The 24524-nt window shown below is 33.4% G+C and overlaps 1 protein-coding gene across 6 annotated transcripts in view; it reads left to right on the top strand.

Annotated features, from left to right (window-relative positions):
- The window catches only part of MBP (myelin basic protein), a 147061-nt gene that overhangs the window by 84251 nt on the left and 38286 nt on the right, over positions 1-24524 (top strand). For all 6 annotated transcript variants that reach the window (XR_004230998.1, XM_031946727.1, XM_031946724.1 and 3 more), the window contains exon 3: positions 15157-15593. Coding sequence is in view for 5 of the 6 variants with exons in the window: in XM_031946727.1 (XP_031802587.1) it covers positions 15157-15593 (437 nt within the window). In the remaining variant the exon portion in view is untranslated. The remainder of the gene's footprint in view (positions 1-15156; positions 15594-24524) is intronic.

Raw genomic sequence — 24524 nt, 5'->3', positions numbered from 1 at the left:
ATTTGCAGAGATGCTATTTATATGTATAAATATATGTATATGTATGTGTGTGTGTGTGTGTGTATACACACACAGAAACTGAGGCTTAGTGACCTTAAGTGACTTGGCCCTCTAGTAATTTCTGAAGCAGGATTTGAACTCAGATCTCTGAGTACAAGGTTAACACCCTCCATGCTATTGCTATGCTACAAAAAATCTAAGAGGAAAACGACACTTCAAGTATATATACACAACTTTGGGAACAGTGAGTGAATCATTGTATTTTAGTAGTAGCTCTTAACCCTTTTTGTGATATGGATCTCTGGCGATCTGTAAAAGACTTTGGAGCCCTCCTCAGAATTAAGTTTTTAAATAATTGAGTACTGAAGGCTAGAAACAAGGAAACCTGCTGGGATATAAAGGATCATCATTCTGGAACTCCATAAATGTTAGGAAGAATGAACAAAGAGTTACAATAAAGAAGCATACTTTATATTTTCTATTATTTACCATGCATTTATTGAGTATTCACTGATTTCCTAGCACTATGGAAAATTTTCTGTGGTAAGCAGAAGTGATGTATGACACAGTCACTAACTACATGGAGCTTGCAATCTTGGCATAAAATAATCAAAGAACAATTAAATGCTAAATAGTGTGATATTGACTAATTACAAAAAGATTCAGAAAAGGAAAAAATTTATATGAACTAGAATAGGAAAAGGTTTCTTAGACCAAGGAAGTGTTCAAAAAAAGAAATTAGTGGATAGAAGTTATTCATTTAGAGTTTGTTATTCTTCCTTAGAAAACAGTATCTTACCCTCAAAAAGAACATTTTCACCTTTACATCTTTTAAAAAAAAAAAAGTTAAGAAATTGTAAAGCAAATTGTAAATTTGTAAAAGCAAACATTCATAGCATCTACACCAGAAAAATACGTCCTAATGTTTCCAATTTGAATTAATCACATTAGTATTATAATAGTTGCATTTGGAGGGGAGGGTGGACAGAGAGGAAGCATTGTCATTTTTAAAATTTCTGTCAACATTCTTTTTAGAGTATAGGCCTAAAAAAATCACTGGAATTGGAGTCAAGAAAGAACTTGTTTTGAATTCTGTTCCCAACACTTTCTTGCTGTTCAACTACAGGCAAATTATAGTTTCTCTGAGTCTCATTTTGCTAATTGGTAAAAGAAAATAATGGTATTTACCTCCTGATATTATGGTAATCAAACATGATAATGTATGTAAAATGCTTTGCAAACATTAAAACACAATAAATGTCATCCAATGCTATTATGTGAACTTAAACTAATTGTCTTATTTTCAGAATTCTGAAGCACACTGTGAAATTACCTTGGTATGTCCATATTATAATAAAACCATATTTTCCAGCTCTTAGAATATGAATCTCTAGAAGACCTAGGTTATAAAATCATTTTACCACTGAGAAATAAAATGGGAGCAATTTTATAGCTTACAACATTTACAAAGATATAACATCCTAGTGTTTCATCATTATAAAATAGTTAATGTTAATTTTTTTAGAAAGCTCTCAGTGTCATATGATGATTTTTCTACCTTACCTTTATTAATTCCCTGTCCCATTTTCACAATAACTGTTCTAAATCTTTCTCCTTAAGCACCCAAACCCACTTTTCTACCCTTAGAACTTCTCTGCATAATTATCTATTCTTTATTCCATCCATTCTTGTAGTCTAAAATGTATTTCCACTGCTTACTAACATATTTATGTATGTTTGTGTGTGTATGTATATATGTGTATATATGTGTGTGTGTGTGTGTGTGTGTGTGTGTATATATATATATATATATATATGACTCTTTTCCAATTTATTCCAACCTCTTAGAATCTTGCCCTGGAAATCATACCCTGTCTATTTTGTATTTTCAATCTCTCTTAGGATGATGGGTAGTCATATAGCATCTACTTGAAGACTTCTGAATAAGTAAGATCCCACTTGTCTCAAAGCAGCCCATTCAATTTTTGGATAAATCTAATTATTAGAAAAATTTCCCTAAAATCAAACCTAAACTTGCCTCTGTGGGTTCTACTCATTATGCCTGATTCTGTCCTCTAGCCCATGTGCACGGATAGCCTTTGAAATAAATCATGTTCTCAACAATTCCTGTTTCCCAGGTTAAACATTTCCATTTCCTTCAGCTAATCCTCATATGATATGGACTCAAAACCCGTCACTATTTTAGTTGTCTTTCTCCAGACATTTTGCAGCTTATCAATGTATTCCTTAAATTGTTGGTCTTGGATCAAGAGCTGAACATTGCTCCAGAAGAGGTCTATCCAGAACAGAAGATTGTTGTTATTGTTGTGTGTCCCTATTTGAGGTTTTCTTGGCAAAGATACTGGAATGATTGGCTGTTTCTTTCCCCAGCTCATTTTACAGGTGAGGAAACTGAAGCAAAAACAAAGTGAAACAATTTGCTTAGGGTCACATGACTAGAGGGATTTGAACTCAGCAAGATGAGTTCCTGACTCCATGGCCAACATTCTATCCTCTGTGCCATCTGAATGCCAAAAATAGAGTACAGTAGGACATTAACTGATGGTATTGCCACATGATGCTGCTCACTCACATCCACCATGTCATCCTATTTAAAAACCAAGATCTTTATAAAAACAAATTGTTGTCTCACATTATCTTCCCCATCCTGTACTTAGAAAGTTCATTTTCTCCATCTTAGCATGACTTTATATTTCTCTCTTTTGAATTATTTTTATCATATTCTTCCTCTTATTTCTCTAGTCTGTAAAGGTCTTTTTGGAACCTGTCATTCAGGATGTTAGCTGGACTCAGCTGTATTTTATAAACTAATTCATTGAGCATTCCATATACATATACATGTATTCAAGTCATTGAAACAAATATTAAACAGCACAGGGTCAATCACTTTACTGGAGCACTATTGGAGATAAGCTGAGTTGATATTAAACCATTAATGATTGCTGTTTGATTGTAGCCAAATGTTGACTATTTTTTATCTTTGTCTTCTTCACAAGGACAGTACAGGTCACTTTATCAAATGTTCTTCTAAAACCGAGGTTAATATATATGCAATCTTTCTCTGATTTTACTAGCTTAGCAATCCTGTCCAAAAAAAAAGGGAATAAGATTATCCAGCAGAACATGTTCTTAATGAAACCATGCTGGCTCTTTGTAATCATTACTTCTGATTTTAAGGGCTCAATGCTCATTAGCTATCTCTTTAATAATTCATTTTTGAATTTTCCCATGAATTGAAGTCAAGCTCACTGACTGGTTTTATTCTCTAGTTTGAAGGTTGTTGTTTTTCCCAATCCTGTAATATCTTTCCTATTTTCAACAGTCTTTCAAATATTATTGACAATGAGGCAACAGTAACAGTTCATCTTGTAGAATAGATCTTTGAGTTAATTGAGCATGTGGTTTATCTAAGTCATATATCTAGAATTCAAGGATAATAATATTTGTAATTAAAATTTGTAATTTGTAATTAATAGCTAGCATTTATATAGTATTTGAGATTGTCAAAGTTATCTCATTTAATCTTCATAACAACCCTGCATTGTAGGTGCTGTTATTTTTCTGGTTTCACACATGAGGAAGCAAAGTCAGATCAAGGATAAATGACTGTCTAGTAAGTCTCTGAATCAAAAAAACAGTAGATGATTTGGGGGATACAGCATAAAAGATGGATCATAGCTTTAGTGATATTTAAACCCCTTTATTTTTTATATTTTTAATTAAATTTAAAATGTTTTAAATTAACAAGCTTTTATTTTCTCTCCTTCTAACTTCCTCAATGGGAAGGGGAGGAAACCTCTTGTGACAAATTGGTATACTCAAGCAAAACAAATTCTCATGTTGACTATATTCAAAAATATTTCTCCTTCTGCATATTAGTCCATCACCTCTCCCTCTCTCAGAAAGTAGGTAGTATTCTTCATCATTCATCCTCTGAAATCATAATTGATCATTATGTTAATCAGACTTCCTAAGTCTTTGAAAGTTCATTTTTACATTATTGTCATCATATAAATTGTTCTCCTGCTAATCTCAGTCTGTGTCAGTTTATACAAGTCTTCCCAGGTTTCTATGAACCATTCCTTTCATCATTTCTTATATGGCATAATGGTATTCTATTATATCCATATACCACAATTGTTCAGTCATTCCCCTACTGATGGGTGCATCTGAATTTCCAGTTCTTTACCACAACAATAATAATAGCCATAGATATTTTTGTATCTATAAAACATTGTCTTCTTTCTTTGATTTCTTTGGAGTAATGGCCCAATAGTGGTATCACCGGGTCAGAGAGTATGCATAGTTTAGTAACTTTTGGACATAGTTCCAAAATATTTTCCATAGTAACTGGACCAATTCACAACTCTACCAACAATGCACTAATTGGCTTGTTTTAATAGTAGTCCCTCTAACATTTATATGTTTTTTTAAATTTATCAACTTTGACAATCTAGTAGATAAAAAAGGATCTTCAGAGTTGTTTTAATTTATGATTTTTATCACTTCCTATCTGACTTTGCAAATTATTCTATTATTTATAATTCTACTCTAATTTATTGTGGTATTGAATCTATGATGCTTTCCCATTGCTTATAGACACAAAGGCCTTGAAAGTGAAGTTACATGACCAAAAATTCCCAGGTGGCTGCTTCTAAGTAGCAGGATGACCTCAGAAAAAATGGTTTCAATTTATTAGATAGAACACAAGTAGGTCTGAACAGTAATCCCCATGATCCCTTTCAATCCTAAAATACAATGTAGATTTTGTATTTTTAAGAGAGTTTAAGATTGAGATGGAATCCTGGGGCCTTTGGAATTGAATTTTGAAAAAGCTTTCATGCTTCACTGGATTATCTCTTATAACTAACTCCTAATTCACCAAATGTACTCAAAACTCAAATATTATTGCAAGTCACTTTAATTGATATTGCTGCTATTTCTCTAGAATAAAGGGGCAAATTAGAATGGTTTGCCTCTTTTTCAATGGCCTTAGCAGAGCAATAGATATTTGAACACTATGATTGGAAATGTAATCCATCTGTGCTATTTTAAAAATAGTCATGTGCTCACCAGAAGCAGCACACATTGTTGTGGGCATTTGTGTTTAAAGACATAGACAAGGAATGTTTTATTATCTTCATGCGTTGTAACATGGATGTAGATTTAGAATTAAAGTTAAAATTGCATTTTTATCATCCCCAAAAGACATATGTAATGATTTAGACTTTGCAGCATACAGCTTACATGTTAAGAAAAGCTACTTTTGTGACACAAATGCCCTTTTTTGTTACTTACAAATAACTATATTCAAGGACACAAAGCCCAACTGTTATAAAAATATTAGTATGCAGATGCTCTTGTGTTTTGTTAATGCATTTGATTAAGCACAATGTATTCATTGTTTTCTCTTTCCATTTTGCATTAATTTATATTATGGCACAGAGTATAAAACACAGCTAGTGATTCACATGTTTTCCACTATTTCACTTGCTTCTACCATCCATAAGAGCCATTTCCACCATGTTAGGAATGATCAGTTACTATGTCATGTTTTATTCAGTCCATGATCAATTTATATTAACACAGTTAGTGGATATTCAGTAATGTGAAAGTTTGCTAACAAAAATAAGACATATTTCACAAAAATACCTATTTTGGTAAGTTTTAATCAGCAATAACCACAATTTAGATAAAACTATAATATCAAAGTATCCCATTTCTCTCCATTGTTTTTTCTCCAAAGTCTTCTTGAGTTGAATGACAAATTTTTAAGTCATATGAGATGAAATTGATAACTGAAAACAGTTTTTTTTTAAACCTAACAAAATTTGGATTCAGATTTCTAGGTTGCTACTGTTTTCAAAATTATTTTTGAGTGTTGGCATGTGTTGCTAGCTTAAGTATCTGGTGTAGATATGCAACATCTGTTTGAAAATCCTAATTTGCATTTAAAATGGAGTTTGAAATATCAGTAAGCAATAAATTTTGTCCTTGTATGGTTTCTTTCCCCAAATGAATTTATCCTAGTCATTTGGAATTATTTCTCCTTCATAGAAGTAGACATATAAATAGAAAAATGTTGAAACTTGTACTTTATCACTTAACCTGAGCAAAATACATAGGCAAATGAAGAGTTGGCTAATTTAGAGTAGAAAATTTTAATATTGATATTTAAAAGTCCCTCTATTTTGCCTGAATTTTTCATCCATATTTTAAACTGCTGCTTCATCTATAGTATGTATATAAAATATTATCAGCTTATTAACATATACTCATTATTGTAAAAATGAGCCTCGTACAAGTTATAAAGATGTTAAATAATATGGTATTTTGTGTTAGAAGCATATGTGTGTGTGTATGTGTATGTATGTGTGTGTACAAAATCAATTCATGAACAAGGACAGACTTACCTACCCCAAGTTAAGCAATATATACAGGATACTAGAGATACTGGGACAAAAATAAAAAAAGGTCCTGCTCTCAAGGATCTTACATTCTATTTCATTTGATACTTTAAACATTGCTCTTTGAGGTGAAAATGGAAATTTGATCAGATTCAATTCAGTTAACCAAATGAAATTGAAGAAAAGCTTCATGGTATAATAAAAAAATGCTAAACCTATAATCCTAGAATATGAGTTCAAATATTAGCTCTGCAACCTATTATCTATGAGGCTTTGGACAAGTTATTTAAATTCTGGTCCTTCATTTCCTTAACTATAAAAAATGAAGGGATTATACTAGCTAACCTCTAAGTTCCCTCCCAGTTCTATATCTCTGATTATATGATTAAATAACAATAATAAAAGTAATTTTTATATTGACAAAATTTTTCAAAGCTCTTTACATGCATCATCTCATTCAAGTTCACAGATATTATTTTTCTTTTATAGCTAAAACTTGGAGAAGCTAACTAATTAACTCATAATCATAGTTGACTTCAAAAAGTGAACTTTTTGAAATAATGAGCTTTTAAAAAAAATAGACTATCCTTACTCTCAAGAAATATATAGGCTTACTGAGAGGAAAAGCAACCCAAAATGTACTAAGATAAGTCTTTGAGGACTATTTCTCCAATTTTCACTTGTCTTAGCAGACTGCATCCCCAAGACTTCTTCTCCCCTTGGGGTTTTACAAATAATTCTAAGGGGTTGAGGTTTACTTGTTCCTATAAACTTCCACTTGAGTTCTTCCCTACTATCAATGAACCAGTTGACTTCAATTACCCATTTTAAAAATATGGTTGCTTTCCCAGAACATGTGGCAAGATCAGAAGCTGCAAAATATTCTCCAATTCTCTTCCACTACATATAAATTCATTCCATTGGGAAAGTGAACTCAAATTTAAATCAAAAGGTACTGAAAAACACATTTCTAGAATACATGGGGCTAAAGGTACCCCATGATTCATAGACCTAGGAGTTCTTTTCTTCCCCTAGAGTCCCCACTAAATTGATTTCTGGGTATAGTCTCACCAGAGCATGAATTGCTCCCTTATTTTAAATCCTTCTGACTCCAGGGTCAGTATTCTATCCACTGCATCATCTAATTGCCCACTCCTTATTTGTCTAAGCTGGCTTCTTACAGGTTTCAAGATCATGATTTACAAATCCATGTACTGATGGGTTAGTTCAGGAAGGTAACTCCTAAGAATTGGCTCCTCACTAGACTCAATTACTGTTGCTACCAGCTCTGGTGGTCTCTGTTATTTAACGTAGTAGCTGATGGTTCTTGCAGCCTTTTAAAGCTCACAAAATTGTAATCTGGATCATTTCATCTCCAGATTCTCATTCACCTGTAATTAAGAGAAAATAAATGAACCTAATTGAAAGAACAGCCTACTTCTCCACCAACTGGTGATTAATAGCCATTCTCCCCGTGAAAAAGAACTAAAAAAAAAAAAAAAAATCATCTATTTAAACCTTTTTAAAGTATCCTCAGCCTAGGCTCAGTCTTTCCTACGTCATCATTCCTTCTTCAACCAAACAGAAAACTCTTTAATTTTACAGTACAGGCATCTTTCACTAATGGCCAGAAGGAGGCTTGCCAAACTTCTTTTTGTTAGATTAAACCAATATTGTGCATACTTTAATAACTCAACTGGGAGGACAAATTAAAACATGCTCTAAATGGTTGGACTGTTTTGAGCCATTTCCCCATTATATTATCATGAAATATTTAAGATCACTTAATTGTTGTGTTAGTGAATAACAGTATAACAGAGGAAAGAAAAAACCAGTACAAATTAGAGATAGATGGTGGATAAATAAATAGAAACTACATTTATTCAGTGCTTGACATATGGAGTTAACACAAAAGACCTTATTGTGGAAGTGGATTTTAAGTTGGATGAACAAGAATTGATCACAGATAAAAGATGAAAAAAGAGAAGAGTCAAAAATGACTATAAGATCTCTGGTCTGGGAGACTAAAAGGAGATATTGAAAAATGGAACAAGTTTTGGTAATGGGATAGAAATTTGAATTGGATTTGTTTTAAGATGGTGTAGCATAATTGAAATATTGTTGGATTTAGAATCAGGAGGGATCTTGATTACAATTCCCACTGTGATACAGTAGCTATGAGATCATGAACTATGAGCCCCAGTTTCATCATCTTTAGAAGTAGGATAATGATATACATTTTTATCTGCCTAACAGGGCTTCTCCTAATTGGTTTCCCTCCCTCAATTCTTCTACATATAGTTGCAGATGAGATATGACTAGGGCAAAGTACAGTGGCATTCTCATCAACTTAGTCCAGTTGCTATGTTTTGCTAATCCAGCCTAAAATTACATTGACTTTCTTGGTTACCAGTTACTTTATCGACTCATTAAATTTCTGGTCCACCAAAATATCCAGATATTTTTCAAATTACTAGCCACACCCTCCCCTATCTTATACTCATCACATTGATTTTTTTTTATTTAAAACTAAATACAAAATAAGAAAAAAAAAACAAGTAGATAAAAGAAAGAGAGAAAAGGAAGAAAAAACAAAATATTGTCACATGTCCAGCAGAACATCAGGAAGGATTCAGAATATCTAACAATAAATTTCTATTTCAAGAAGATGTATATAATAGTAGAAGATATTGTATTCAAAATGTCCATCTTTTCTCTGCTTTCTTTTTTTTCTGATGTGCATTTTTAACTTTTACTTTCCCCTTTCATCCCTCCACCTACTCCAAGCAGGCTACAATTAAGCATGTGTTTGTGTTTGCATATACACACATACACATATAGACACATGTAAACACACATATATACACATATTCACACCTGCACATGTATACATAAATCTGTATGCATATATACATATATGTACATGCATATACACACATCTATTTGTGTGTTTGTGTGTATATGCATTTACACATACATAGACATGTATCTAAAACAATATTAATATAGCTGGATTATATTGTAGATTTCTTTCTTGATTGAATCTTTTAAGTTTGACTTTGAGATTATTAGCCCTACTTTTTTTCCTAATAAGTCCTACTCTTGATCCTTGTTATTGTGTTTGTATATATCTCTTATTTCCTATCCCTGTTAGCTCTTCTATTTAGTTCCTACTCTTTGACTTAGCTTACTATTACTTAACCTCCTTCCATCAATGGATCCTTCCCTTATCTTTTCCCCTCACTTCTCTCTCCCTATTTATAACCCTTATCATACTTCCATTCATCTAAATACCCTTTTATACCCCACCTTATCCTATGCTACCCTTTTCTTCTCTTCATCCCTTTCCAATTAATCTACATATATTGTCCTACTGCCATAAATGCACATACCCTTTATACCCCACTTTATCCTATTACCTCCCTCCTTATTTCTTTTTGGAATGTGCTATACTCTTCATGGCACATAGATAGATAGATAGAGAGATAGATAGATAGTTAAATTTCACTATTTAACCCATTCCTAATATGAGTAGGTTTTCAGAGCTATCAGCCTTCTTCCCTCATCTAATGCTTCTGTAACATCTCTTCCTCTGCATCTCATTTGTATAGTATAATTTACTACTTTTACCTTTTCCTATATAGTTTTGCTTTTTAGCATCAGGCCAAAGTTATCTCTGCCCCAATCTTTCTTTGGATCTACTCAGTTACGATGTCAGTCTTAGACACATCATTTACATTACCACATATAAAACATAAGCAGTTTGTCCTTTTTAAATCCTTTGAAATTAATCTTTGAAGTTGTCTCTTATATGTTAAATTTTCTATTAAGTTCAAGTTTGTTTGAAACAAAATCCTGAAAATCTGTGAGTTCTTTGAATATCCTGTTTGGGGGTTTGTTCTTTTTTTCATTCAATAATATGGTTAGTTTTGCTGGATATGATATTTTTGGTCGCAGGCTTAGTTCTTTTGATTAATAACATATAATATTCCAGGACCTACTCTCTTTATTGTAGCTTCTGGTAAATCCTGTATAATTATAACTCCAGCATATTTGAATTTTTGTTTGTTTGTTTCTTGTAAAACTTTGATGTGAGGTTTTGAAATTTTGCAATGATGTTCCTATGTAGGATCTCTTTGAGATGGTGATTGGTAGATTTTTTTTCTATTTCTACTTGCCCTTTGTGCTCTATCACTGCAGAACATTTTTCTTTGATTATCTCTTACATTTTTGCGTCAAAGTTCTTTTTTTTGGTCATAGCTTTCAGTTAATCCAATTGTTCTTATACTTTCTCTTCTTGATTTGTTCTCCAGATTTATATTTTTTCCTTATAAGATGTTTCATATTCTGTTGTATTTTTTCATTTGTTATCTTTTTGTTTTTTTTGTTTTTTACAAATTCACTGGCTTCCCCTTGCTCAATTCTACTTTTCAAAGAATTATTTTCTTTAAGACTCTGGATCTCCTTTTCTAGTTGGTTGACTTTCTTTTCATAATTTCCTTGGGTTTTGTAATGGTTCTTTTTTTTAAGTTTTTCCTCAGTTTCTCTCATTTGGTTTTTAAAGTCTATTTTGAGTTCTTCTATAAATTTTCTCTGGGTGGGGATCCATTTAACATTAATCTTTGGAAGAGGTTTTTGTTACTTCACTGTCCTCCTCTGAAGATGAACTTCTGTCTTCCCTATTCCCATAGTTAAGTTTCTATGGTTGTATTCTTTCTTCTTTGCTGGTTCATTTTTTTAAATGAGCAGTATTAGTGTAGGCACTTATAATTCTGGGGTGGGGGTGTCCCTAGCTTCCCTTCAGCTGTCCTCTCTGACTTGGAACCCCAACCAAAAGTTCCCCTCTCCTGCAAGTGCCTGCAACCAGAAATTTCCCTTCTCCATTGCTTCTGTACTGTACACTGGTCTCTTCTTGTCCAGGTAACATCTCAGCAGCATAGCTGAGCTTTTTGAAAACATCAGAATAGTGAAGTATTTATTCATCCTTGTGATCCTCTACTTTGTCTATAAGAGGAACAAGGGAAGTAATAAATAGGACAAGAGCAATTGAAGGCAGAGGAAGAGAAATAAAAAAATTCGATGTCATAGAAACCATGGGAAAAAAGAGACTTTCAAGAAGCAGTCAATTGTGTTACATGTCCAAATGAGGTAAAGGAGACAAAGAAAAGGGAGAAAAACAAAAATGGAGGGGGGTCCATTAACTTATGTAATGATATCATTGGTAACAAGCTGTCTGAATAGACTGATGAATGTGAACATCAGATCACTTATGTTTGTTTTTCTTTTTGATATTAAAATATATTTTAGTTTATTAGTACATTAGCCAATAGTATCATAGAAGGTTAGGAATTGAAAGAACAGACAGAGGACACACATTTTATGTGATTTGTGAGTAAGAAGGAAGTAGAAATATTCAACAGTAGCTATACAATGGAAGGTTTAAAATAATTTTCCTTTTAGTTTTTCTTCAGAAAACTCAGAATAAATACAAATAGTTCTAAGGCCTCAATGTGATAATGCACAATGAATTGATTCAAGAGAAGAAACAGATTTAAATTCAGAGTTGTGGAGAGCATTACATGTCTAATTCATAGGCTCATAGATTTAGATCTGGAAGGGGATTTAGTGATACAACTCCTTGATTTTATAGTTGAGAAACTGAAGTACATAAGTATACAGAGATATTAAATGGTAAAGCTAGTATTTTGTTGATACTCTGATTCCAAATCCAACACTCTTTCCTTATACCATGTTGTATCATCTTCCTAAAGTGTATCAATGTCTTGAAACAATTTGTTTTGAAATGAATGAATGAGTGTATTTAAAATCTTAATTATCACCATAATTCAACAAGTTCCTACGTGATCACAATTTTTTATCCATTTTTATGTACTCCTCTGCCTTTTACCATTCTTTGAAATATCTGTCTTCCCCGTTCTCCCACTCTATAACTTCTACTCCTACTTCAGTTCCTCCTTGACTCCATTTCAATATTGTACTTACCATTTCTTCCCCCCTTTAGTTCTGTTATTCTACTTCCTTCTTAATCTCTAGGAATTTGTAAATTCTACCATTTTATGTTCCTATTTGTGAATGTTGCAAAAAAAAAAAAAAAAAAAAAGGCATAAAACTTTGCCAGCTGGATCCACTAAAAGCTGGACTTGGTTTTCATGGTACTCTATCCTCAAGCCAAACTCTACTCACTCCACACCAACCTCCCCTTTCTCAGCAGATAGCATTGTTTTACACTTTATCTAAGACTGAACCAACTGAGGGTCAGAACCTCACTGAGAGTCAACAGGACAAAGTAGAAAATGTACTGAATCTAGAATCAAAGTCAAATCTGGTCTCTTAAACATTTCTAATTATATCAGTTTCCTTATCTTTAAAATATGGTAAATCCCTAGAGTTTCAGCTATTTTTGTTGTGTAGATAAAATGAGCTACTGTGAAGGCTATATATCTATATTTATGCATATAAAGCATAATATTCTTTCCTATCTTGTCAACATTCTTATTTTCTTTCCTTCTTGTGTAAGGTAGCCATCCTCATCAAAGCTTAACATTTACATTTTTCTTGCTAATCTTAGCTATGTTATAATTTGATTTCTTTCCCTACTACTTCATTGAAACTGCTCTCTTAAAAATCATTAATGACCTCTTAATTGCCAAAATTCAGTGTATTCTTACAGCATTCAATCTCCCTGATTTTCCTGCATCATTTGATATGATTCAGAGGCAATCAGTGATGCATTGATTTAGTACTTAGCAGTTGTGCTATGCAATGGCAACACAAAAACAAAAAAGAAATATCACATGATCTCAAAAGATTTTTGTTCTGTTATACATGGTTATCTATCCTGCTCCTTGATAGTGCTTCCATCTTTGGCTCCTGTGACACTGGTCTCTCCTAAGTTCAAATCCAGCCTCACTTATCTAGCTGTGTGACTCTAGACAAATCATTTAACCTCTATCTGATTCAGTTTCCTCTACCATAAAACCAGAAAAAAATAGCATTTGTTTTATAGGGCTGCTGAGAAGATTAGATGAACTAATATTTGGAAAGCATTCACCACAGGGTCTGACACACAGTAGTCACTTAATAAATGCTTGTTCCTCTTCTATAGAAATGTTCTTTTTTCTTTAGGGCTTAGTTTAGGTGCCACTCCTCTATAAAACCTGTCCTCAACTCTGTTAAAAATAATTTCTCCCTCTTCAAATTTCTCATGACACTTTTTTGAGGTTTATTCCATTCTTCTTACCAAATTCTCTTAGGTATCACACTTTCCCCCAAAGAATTGTAAAAGACTGGAAGAAGACAGAGATTGTAAGATTCTTCACCTATATATCATCGTACCCATCACAGTACCATAAAATAAAAGGAAATTAATAAATGTTAGTTGAATTATGTTGAATTGATGTGTGAACACTGTGTGGCAACTAATTTAGCAGTCAAAGTTGTATGAATATCCTAAGAATGTAAGTGAAGGGGGCAGCTAGGTGGTACAGTAGATAGAGCACCAGCCCTGAAGTCAGGAGGACCTAAGTTCAAATTTGGCCTCAGACACTTAACACATCTACCTTTGTGACCCTGGGCAAGTCACTTAACCCCAATTGCCTCAGCAAATAAATAAATAAAAATCATTTTAAAAAATAAAAAAGAATGTAAGTGAAGACTAATTTTTATCTTTGTATTCTCAGCACCTGACAAAATGCCTGGAACAGAATAGGTGATTTAATATTTATTGGATTAGATTGTATTGGATTAGATTTCTTGAACTGTCCCCTCTAGAAGTATTTTAATTGAATTTGAGATCACACTGTCTCCAAAAAAAAAAGAAAAGAAAAAAACAGTGTGATTGCATTGCTTTCTGATTATCTATTATTAAAATACACAAGAATTATTTGAGATGTTACAAATTATAATTATTTTGAAAATCTGTAGATAAATTATAAGGTCACAAGACATAGAAATAGAGGAATTGAGTTGAGATTGACTTCTTTTCTCTAAAACCTTTGAGAAGCATGTCCTCAGAAGAAATACAACTCAAAATAATGTGTGTGTGTGTGTGTGTATGTTCAAAATTGGGGGTGTACCCTGGCATCCTTAAACTCTACCAGTTGGCCCATTTTATGGTGTGGATTCCAAGGTGATTTCCAAGAATTGTCAATTTTTCTATGAGAAACCAAATATGGGAGTTCCGGGATTCTGAAATCCCAAATGTCCTCTTCCTAAGACTACATAAAAATAACTGTCAAAATGAAGTTGAGTATTTAATGGGAAACTTTCAAGTGTTCAATGTAATTATCTATTTGGGAGACTATTAAGATATTTTAATGTGTGTGAGTAACTTTTGAGGAATAATTAGGCAATATCATTATAATAAAATTCATCAGTGTGTCTGAGCTGCTTGAATATGCTTATATCAGCATTTAGAAGATATGTCTGATAACTTATATTTGATCAATTTGTTTAGGAGACTGTACTGCATCTTACTCAGATTTTTACTAATTGATTCTTAAGTCCTGCCAAAATTAGGGTGCTTACTTCTAGGACAGTTTTACCAAAAGAAGCAGTTTAGGAGGTGGGTGCAATTTCATTGCAACAACCCATATTCTATGGATTTTGTATGAAATAACTAAGTCAAGACAAGTCAAAGAAAGCAGCATTGTTCCAACGCCCTGTTTTTCACAGGCCTGCATTCATATCTCATCCTTGTTGTTTGCAGGAGAGGCAGATGTGAACCAGAACAATGGGCCCTCCTCTAAGGGCACAGCGGTGACAGACTCCAAGAGTACAGCGGACCCAAAGAATGCCTGGACTGAAGCCAACCCAGCTGACACCGTGGGTCGCCCCCACTTGATCCGCCTCTTTTCCCGAGATGCTCCAGGAAGGGAGGACAACACCTTCAAAGATCGGCCCTCGGAGTCAGATGAGCTTCAGACCATCCAAGAAGACAGTGCAGCAGCTTTGGAAGGCTCAGAGTTGATGGCTTCACAGAAAAGATCTTCTCAGAGGCACGGATCAAAGTACCTGGCAACTGCAAGTACCATGGACCATGCAAGGCATGGATTCAACCCAAGGCACAGAGACACGGGTATACTTGACTCACTGGGCAGATTCTTTGGAGGTGACAGGGATGTGCCCAGGAGGGCCTCAGGCAAGGTGAGCTCTGAGGAATAGAGGGACCACAGCAAAATGTCTACTCATTTGTTGTTTTGTTTTTGTTTTTTTTTTAAATTAAGAAAGCTAAGAGAAAGAGAAAAAATAAAAAAAAAAAAAAGGAAGTAAATTAAGTCACTACCATGGAGCAAGAATTAATTTAACCAGCAGACAGTGGGTATTCATTGGGCTTTATGCAGTGCTGCTTCTTACTTAAAAACAAACAAATAAAAAACAAAACAAAATAAATTAACAGAGTAGCACAAGGAAATGTTCTTGGCTTGCTGCTTAGAGCATTTTACCCAGTCCTCTCCCTCAAGAGGGCTGGAAATTGGGGTAGGTTTTGGGAAGTTGGAGAATTTTGTGAATCCCTGGTTTGTAATGGGAGATAGAATCTTTGGGCAATGCAGAAAAAAATCCCCATGTTCTTTGGAGATTTTTTTTGTGTGTGTGATTGTTTTCTTCTACTCCCAACATACCCAGAGTTGTATTTTTCTCATCTCCTTTGCGTGTTAGAATAAATTGTGACAGTTTTCCTCTGACTTTGCAGTAATAAAAAGGGGAATTGGAAGAGGTCTGTAGAATATATTCTTGAAATCTCTGATGTGTTCTATGTAAACTTGATTTTTTCTTTCTCATCTGCCTAGTAAGAGAGGGGGGAATTGTCTATATGTGCAAAGCAAGGCTTTATTCTTGAGTGTATTATTCCATAAATTGAACCATAGGATTTATGACCTTTAGTGAGTGAAAATATATATTTAGTAGATTAAACTGTATTCCAAGATGGAGTGTTAGCCCTACAGCTCCCTGCTTTTATGTTTGATAAACTAAGTGGTCTGCAGCTGTTACTGAACTAAAGAGCTGGTTCCCAGATAGAAGTTACAATATTTTTAAAGTGATTTTCATTTGATTTCCAAATGCTGAGCTTTTATTTGTTCCCAAAATAAGTGCCTAAGTATTGACAACTGTCTCTTAAAATGTAACTTTTCCCCTGAGTGTACATGGTATTTATGACAGTGATTTTTTTTTACCTGCTTTTGGGGATTTCAAGGAATTATAACAAAAAAAATCCAATTCCTTCCTTCAGTAATAACATTTCTCTCTAAAGATAATAGTAGTGGCAATATAGTGTTTATTACTAGAAGCATCTTATCATTACAAAGATGAAATTCCCTTCATCCTAACCTGAAAGTTTTAAAAATTTGATTCAAAATTTTGAAGATAATGCTATAGTGCTTCATTGTAATAGAGTGTGCCTATTAAAAGTCCATTCTAATTAATAAAAGGTGTATATTGGACTTTACGTATGCATGCCAATCTCTTTCTTATATTGAAACACTAAGGCTTAAGTATATTTATTTCTATAAAAGATCTGTTCAGTTCGAAGACCACTCTAAGCATGGTGTCTGTTATCTTCCCTTTTATTTGTAAATTACACTCAGAATAACCCAATTGCTTATTAAATTCATTTTCTGATAACTGCATCAGTGGCTGTTTAAGTAGGCTTTTTCTGAGGCTTCTTTGGACTGCTTTCCTCCCCTGCAACACTAGTCATCCTATCTGACCTACTTTTAAACTGATGACAATTTGCAGTGGTTTCCAGAGAACAGCTCTTAAACCACAGTGGATTGCTGTGGATTCAGGTTGACCAACTCAAGTCTTGCTGTTATGTGAAATACTTTATTGAAGAATATCACCAGTTTTGAACCTTGATTTTGTAACTCAAGGGAACAGGTAAATTGTATTTAATCTTAGACATAAAAGATTAAGCAACTCGTTTTTATATATTAAAAAAAAAAAATTTCATTTCTGTAGAAGTAGTTTAAGCTGGATATAAACTGTGGATTTGTTTATAAATCATTGTGAAAATGTACCTCAAACTGAATCTGTACATATATATTTAAGATTTAAGCCTGTGCTGTGCTTACATCTGGATAAATCTTCAGTAATTGGTCATTTGAATGCTGCCAGTGTCTGAGGAGTCATTCTTAACAAAAAGGATTGCTTATAGACCACCAAGTATCCTAGATGAATCAAAACTTTTCTAACCAATCTTCTCTTTGTTCTTAAAAAAAATCAAACATGTTTTAAAATAACTGCTTTTTAATGTTTGAAATACCAATTCCAGCAACTGTGGAATGTTGGCTGTGGGTAATTCTTGAACCATCAGCCAAGAACATCAGTACTTTGTTAGGACTTATAGCTACAGAACTATGCAAGTTCATTAACCACACACTCTTAGACAGTTCAACGGACTATCCTTGCCAAAAATGAAGTATTGGCAATATTTGGTTAGACTCAACTCTTATGCTTTAGATTCTTTGCTTATTTTAAATGGTGGAAAAGTAAGCCTAATATAACTGTGTTTAAGAGCCATTGTGAGACTCTGGTGTATTCACAGTGATGATAAGTGATTAAAATCATAGTGTTGTTTTGTGTTCTCCCTAGAAAATGAAACCAGAATCATGTTAATTATTAGTCTAACTGACATGAAAATATTTCAGTTTTCAAGGCTTTCAGAAATCAAGACAATTGGAAAGGTGTGGTCACTAATCACATACATTGACCGATTTTTATAAAATGAATGGCTAGTATATCTAAGAAAGACAAAGCCCACTTTACAATAGAACTGCCAACCATCTCACCTGTTAAAAAAAAAAAAAAGACATCTTTTTCAGAGGAGTTTGTAGGAGGATTGATGTTTAATTGATTGGAAGACATTTACAATGACAAGACTTTTGCACAAGGACTTGAAAGAGGATTGGTGTGTTAGGGGGTTTGTTTTGCCCTGACCTCTTCCTCTTCCACCTCCCTCCCAATGATCATACCATGGTGCCACTTGGTGCCATGTTTCAGAACTACCCACACCAGGAACATGGAATGTACTAACAACACTTGGCCTTTGTAAAGCCAAAGAGAGATGACATTCAGGGAAAGTGCATTCCAAATTCCTGATTAAGCATATTCTTTTGAGAATCAGAGATAAAGCAGGCTTAGGACATAACAACCTTCTTTGTTGTAAAGGGAGAATGACTCTTGTTCCCTTGAGGAAAGAGGTTCTCTCATCTGCTGGAATGTTGGAATAATACAAAGAATGGGTAGGAGTGAGGGGTAAAAATAAAACTTACCGGGCTCTTATATTGAAGGAGATTGCCTCCCAACTTCAATTATCTATCTGTCTTTTCATTGTCTGCCACCCATTCCAAATGCCATGCTAATTGACTTCACATTCATTAGTTGAAACATGAAAAAAGCCTTGAAATAGTACATGTAGAACTTGGGTGTGTTTGGTTTTTTCCTCTGAGACTAGTCAGATAAAATCATAGTTATTGCCCTTGCATAAAAAAAACAATGATACAATAACACACACATTTTTAATACATCACAATGTAAGGGGACATATACTCGCCATTATTTTCAGTTACTTTTTTCCTGTTTTAAAACTACTTTTGTGTTGAGATTGGGAGAGAAGAAGCTTCTCAGCTAAACAAATCTTTCTCAACTTAATTTTATTTTTCTTAAAATCTCCCTGTAAAAATGAGTCTCTATAAAAATAAGTTGCTATATTTTGTCTTTGTAAACTTCAGAATATAGCATAAAAATGTTTTTCCTTTTTTTAATTTTGCCAATAATTCTGTCATTTTTGAAAGCATTCTTGCAAGTTAAATTGATTGAATTTTTTTTCTGATTTATTTCTATGTCCCACTCTAATTGGTTTTTGATTCCATGATGACTTAATTCCTTATTGTTAACATTATGCTACCTTTTGTAAGCCTTGTTGCATAGAACATTGTAGCAACTGAGAATAACTTGAAGAACATGAATTTTGAAATTCAATAGATCACTTCAGTATAGATTTCCTATTTTCATTTCGTCAGCCTATTTGTCATCTTTTCATTTTGCTGCTTGGTAGTGAAACAACATTCATCATTTTAAGAAAACATTTGTGTTTTATATTGGGTTTTTTGTTTGTTTGTTTGCTCTTTTGCTAGTAAGGGTTTTATCTACCAGATTTCATTTTCTTTTCTCCTGTAAAGTAGTGCATAAGACATGATTAAATCCCACAATTAAATTTGCAAAAGTGGTTAGTACAAAAGAACTTAAAACAAGTGTTTGCCAGATGATTGAGATGAGAAGACCCTTTGAAATCTAGAATGTTATTTAATCCCTTAACCTCACACAAATATTTTTTAAGTTTCTTATTAAATTTCCTCATGAAATAATGTCATCTTAAAAAAGTTATTGATCAGTGGTTAAGCAAAACTGGCTTAACTGTCAGAAATTGACCGTCTTTCTGTTACCTCAGTTGCCTATTGTTATTTAAATAGAACACAGTTAAAAGACATTTGATTGTCATTGTATTGGCTGTTTATTTGGGTACATTTGCTGTTTAAATAGCAAGCATGTAAATGACCTCTGTATTTAATGGTACTAGAATTGTGGCCATTGTATTACAATGTGATTTTGTTTTGATTCTTTGCTTTATAATAAGCTTGTGCATTTATTAAACTGTTTAATAGAATTGATGTACTAATTGCTTACTTTTTAAAAATCACTTGATTCGATGTAACAATACAAAAAAAAATATTTTTCAGAAGCCAGATGGCTTCCTTGGGTTTCAAATTGTATTTTTATGACTTTAAGATATATCAACCATTTAGAAAAAAAGATGGGCATTTGTTGGTTCTAAAGATCTAACTTCTAATCAATTCTTTAAACTTAAATTACAGTATATTATAGATTCCTTTATGTATTATGTTTGTATAATCAACATTTTTGCCTACATCAACAATTCAAAGTATTCAAATAGTTGTCATGGCTCTATTTTTAACAACATTTGTTTTCAAGCTGTTTAGTATTAATTTGCATTATAAAATGCTTGTGTTATTGTTCTTAACATACTGCCTTGCATAGTAGTGACATAATAAATACTTATTGAGTAATTTATGAATGAATGAATGAATGACCTCATGGGTTCAGCTCTGTGAATAAATATTTTTCTCTGGCATTAAAGACAATGAGAGACAGCCTGGTGTAGTACATAGAAAGATAAGCCTTGAAGTGAAAACCTGAGTTCAAATCCAGCCTATGCTAACTGTATGACCATGGACAAATCACTTAACCTAAGTGACCCTAGGCAACTTTCTAAGATAATGTTACAGACAGTTAGATAGGTTAATAAATATAGAGCTGGAAGAGACATAAATCATCATCCCATCAAGCTCCCTTATTTTAGAGATGAGAAAATTGAGACTCAAATGGTTTTGAATTGTCCATAGTCATACAAGTAGTAAATGGTAATTTTGTTGGGTAAGCAAGCAGATTCATCTTGAAAAGACAAGGAAAATAATTTTCAGAGTAGGATTCTGTCATGAGTAGTCTGGGAAAGCCAGGAAAACCCAGATTCCATAAGGGAGAAGAGAGAGACAGAGACCAACAGAGAAGGAAGGGTAAGGGTCATTGACACAGAACTAGAATTAGAGTTAAATAACATAGTACTCTTAGATAATTGTGTACAATCTGAACCCATCACAAAAATAAACAATATCAAACAATCCTGGCCAGTGTCACTGATTTTTCTCTATGGGGTTAATGATTTACTGTTAGGTAATTCTGGTTGGTCAATGAAAGGCTAAATTTTATTTCTGAATGCCCATTTCATTGTGTTCAAAAGGCATTTATCAAAATATTATCTTGCTGAGATACCCAGGGAAAATTACTTGATAATTTAATGTTTTAAACTAGACTGACTCATATATGAAACTGGTTTATTCATATATTATATATTTACCTCAGTATATTTCTATAATAATCATAAATTTGACATACCTTAAAATCTACCTTTTCTTGCAAAATCTTAAAAAGAATGAAAAAGAATATGCTTTTCTAATATAGGCTTATAAACCTGAGCTTAAAAAAAAAAAAAAAAAAGTGATAAAGGTTGGGAATCCTGTCCTTGACTCCCTTTGTCACTGCCTGGAGAAGGCTTTGGTGAGTGTCATAATCTCAGATGAAAGTCAAATTAGAAGCAAAGTATCTCTGTGATCTTGGGCAAGTCATTTAGCCTCTTAGCCTTCAGTTTCTTCTTTAAAATGAGAAAATTGGACTGGATGACTGCCAGGATTCCATCCAGGTCCATACCCTATGATTTTATCTTTTTGGTTTCCTATTTTATTATTAACAGGTGTCTGGTTTTCAGTTATATCTTGATAAATACCACAAGAAATAAAACATCTTCCTATGAGAGAAAACAGATATGGGAAAGGTATTGATTTTCATTTTTATGCAAGGCACTTTGTAGGTACATGAAACTAGTGAAATTATAGTCATGAGTTAGTATCAGTCAGTGGGCACTGTTTCCCAGCAATTCTCCACATTCCCAATTGGTTCTCATATTATAGATGGTCCAGCACAAAACCTATTCTGGAAAATCCTATTGCTGGTAAGTCAGAATCATCTTCCCTTTAGTGGAAAACTTGATTGGGAAAGTGAAAATAGCCTACTTAATTGACTTCCTTAATCAAAAGTCTTTTTTTTTCCCTTTGTATTGTGTTCAAAAGTGGAAATGCTTACTTTCTTCTACTTATTGACTTCTCAGAAATACCACTTATTGACAGAGAAAACTGAGTTTTGATAGACAATGGCAATTGAACACTTATCTATAGGGACATATCTACTAATATCATATTGGTATCTTTTTAGGTATTGTTAACCCAAAATGAAAGGACACAAACATAATTCTAGGTTATTAAAAAGAAGGTACAGCAGCAGCCTCACTCACCTTATAAGAGAAAAGAATAGTGGATTAGGATGCCCAGTTGTAGGCTTGAGTTCTGGGACTCCCTTCCAACTCTTGGTGACAAGATACAATTCTCTTAATCTCAGTATAAAATTAGAGATAATGGAGGAGATCGATGTCATTTGTAGTCAACACCTAAAATTTCTTGAAAAAGATTATATTTCTTTTCTCTTGCCTTGGAAATCCAATTTTGATGCTAACACATTATTTTTAAGAGGAAAATGGTCATTCAATAAACATTGTTTTATGTAACAGCTTTATGTTAAAAAGTAATTAATGGATTATTTTTATCAATAGATTTAGAAAATATAATCAATGTTACGTAATGAACAGAGAGACTTGGAGTTGGTGAACTTGGGTTCTGGTCAGAAGATGTAGCAGTGAAAGAGGACACAAAGATCATCTAGACTAGATGTATCAAACTATTTGAGTTTGCTTAGACATATCCAGTCATTTTGTATAAACAAACTGAGGGTCAGAGATGGCAACTGACTTTCTTATGGTTATATAGGTCTCAAGTCCTGGTTTTATAGTCACTTTCTGTATCAAGTCACTTGTATTCTTTGATAATCTGTAAAATGGATATAGTAAGATCTGCCCTGTCTACATTATATGGTTCTTATGAAATCTAAATAAGACAATAGTTAAAAGGCCACATTCATGGAAAGTATATGATCATTCTAACTTTTACTACAAATCCTAGATCTCTGGTGATTGTCACAACTGCAATAAAATAGGCTATGTTACATAATTTGTAGGTTGAGAATGTGTTTTGAGATCTTCCCTTGTCTTCTTATTCTTTGAGCCAATTCCTCTATCTTTTAATTGCCTGTTATTTTTATCTGTTTGCCTTTATACTTACTCTTACTTTTACTTCTATTCTTTGTTCTGTCTCTTTGTCACTGTTCCAAAGACTCTGTTTCTCTATTCAATCTCCCCCTCTATCTCCTTGTTTTTCTGTTTTTTTCTCTCTGTATGTCTTTGTCACTGTTTCTCTCTGTTTCTATATCTCTCCATATGTCTGTCTTTATCTTTCTGTGTATTTGTCTCTGCCATATCTGTTCTCTCTGTATCAATTCTATGTGCATCTATCTTCTCTCTGTCTCTGCCTTCTTTCATTTCTTTTCTTTTACTCTACTATCTCTCTACCTATGAATATCTCTGATTACTGTTCTCCTAAATTCTCTTCTTTCCTTTTCCCTACTTTCCCAGGGTTCGTTCAGTACTTAGGAAAAAAAGAGCAGCCCCATTAAGTTCTTTTCTTCCAAACTTTACCAGGCAGGGCTAAATTAGACTGAAATCCTTGATTTGATTTCCTTCCTGGCAAACTCCCTAACTAAAATAAGATGCTTCCTTCAACAACTAGCCAATATCAGTGGCTGATCCCTGTGCTATAGAATCATGGTAAGTTCTTGCACATAAGAAGGCCATGCCTATGGTGATCATTATATCCAACTAAAAAGGAGAGAGCTGAGATTGTCAAAGAGGTGCTATGCTGTACTGTGGTTTACTGACAAAGTACTTACTGCATTTGGAACCAGAAGATCTAGGTTTGAATCTTTGTTTAGCCACCAAGTGACCAAGAGAAATTACTTTTTTAAATCTCTAGATTTCAATTTCTTCATCTGTGAGGAGGGAGTTGGACTAGATGATCTCTAAGCATGTTTTTTGTCTTAATGCCTATTTTCTTTTTGCAAAGCTCCTTTAAAAATCAGCTTTCTTTTCTTGAAATCACAACTGCCCCAGAATATCTAACGCCTGTTCCTGAAATGAAAGGATAGAGATAACTTCTTATTCTTGAGTTCCTCTTCCTGCTCACTGTGTCTTTGTGTACGTGTGTTTCTAAAACAACCTTTAAATTTCCCTAGTTGCATACCCTAAAATATACAGTTCAGAGGAAGCTGGGGTCACATTCATTGCCAAATGACATTAATGGATCATAAACACAAGCCACTAAAAAGGAGGAAAAAAATGATTAAATGGACGAGGAAAGTTCCAAAGCAGGAAAAACACTTAACAGAATTGTGAAGAGCTTCACTTGAATTACTTTCAGGAGATGGACAAAACTGCAGAGTGGGCCTGCCCACCATGATTCAAGTGTCAGGCCATGAGATCAATAGTAAATTAACAGCTTT

The sequence above is a fragment of the Sarcophilus harrisii genome, chromosome 1 (genome assembly GCF_902635505.1).
Source record: "Sarcophilus harrisii chromosome 1, mSarHar1.11, whole genome shotgun sequence".
NCBI classification, from domain to species: Eukaryota; Metazoa; Chordata; class Mammalia; order Dasyuromorphia; family Dasyuridae; genus Sarcophilus; species Sarcophilus harrisii.
Note: the sequence above shows the minus strand (reverse complement) of the source record. Positions and strands in the feature narration are given on the sequence as shown.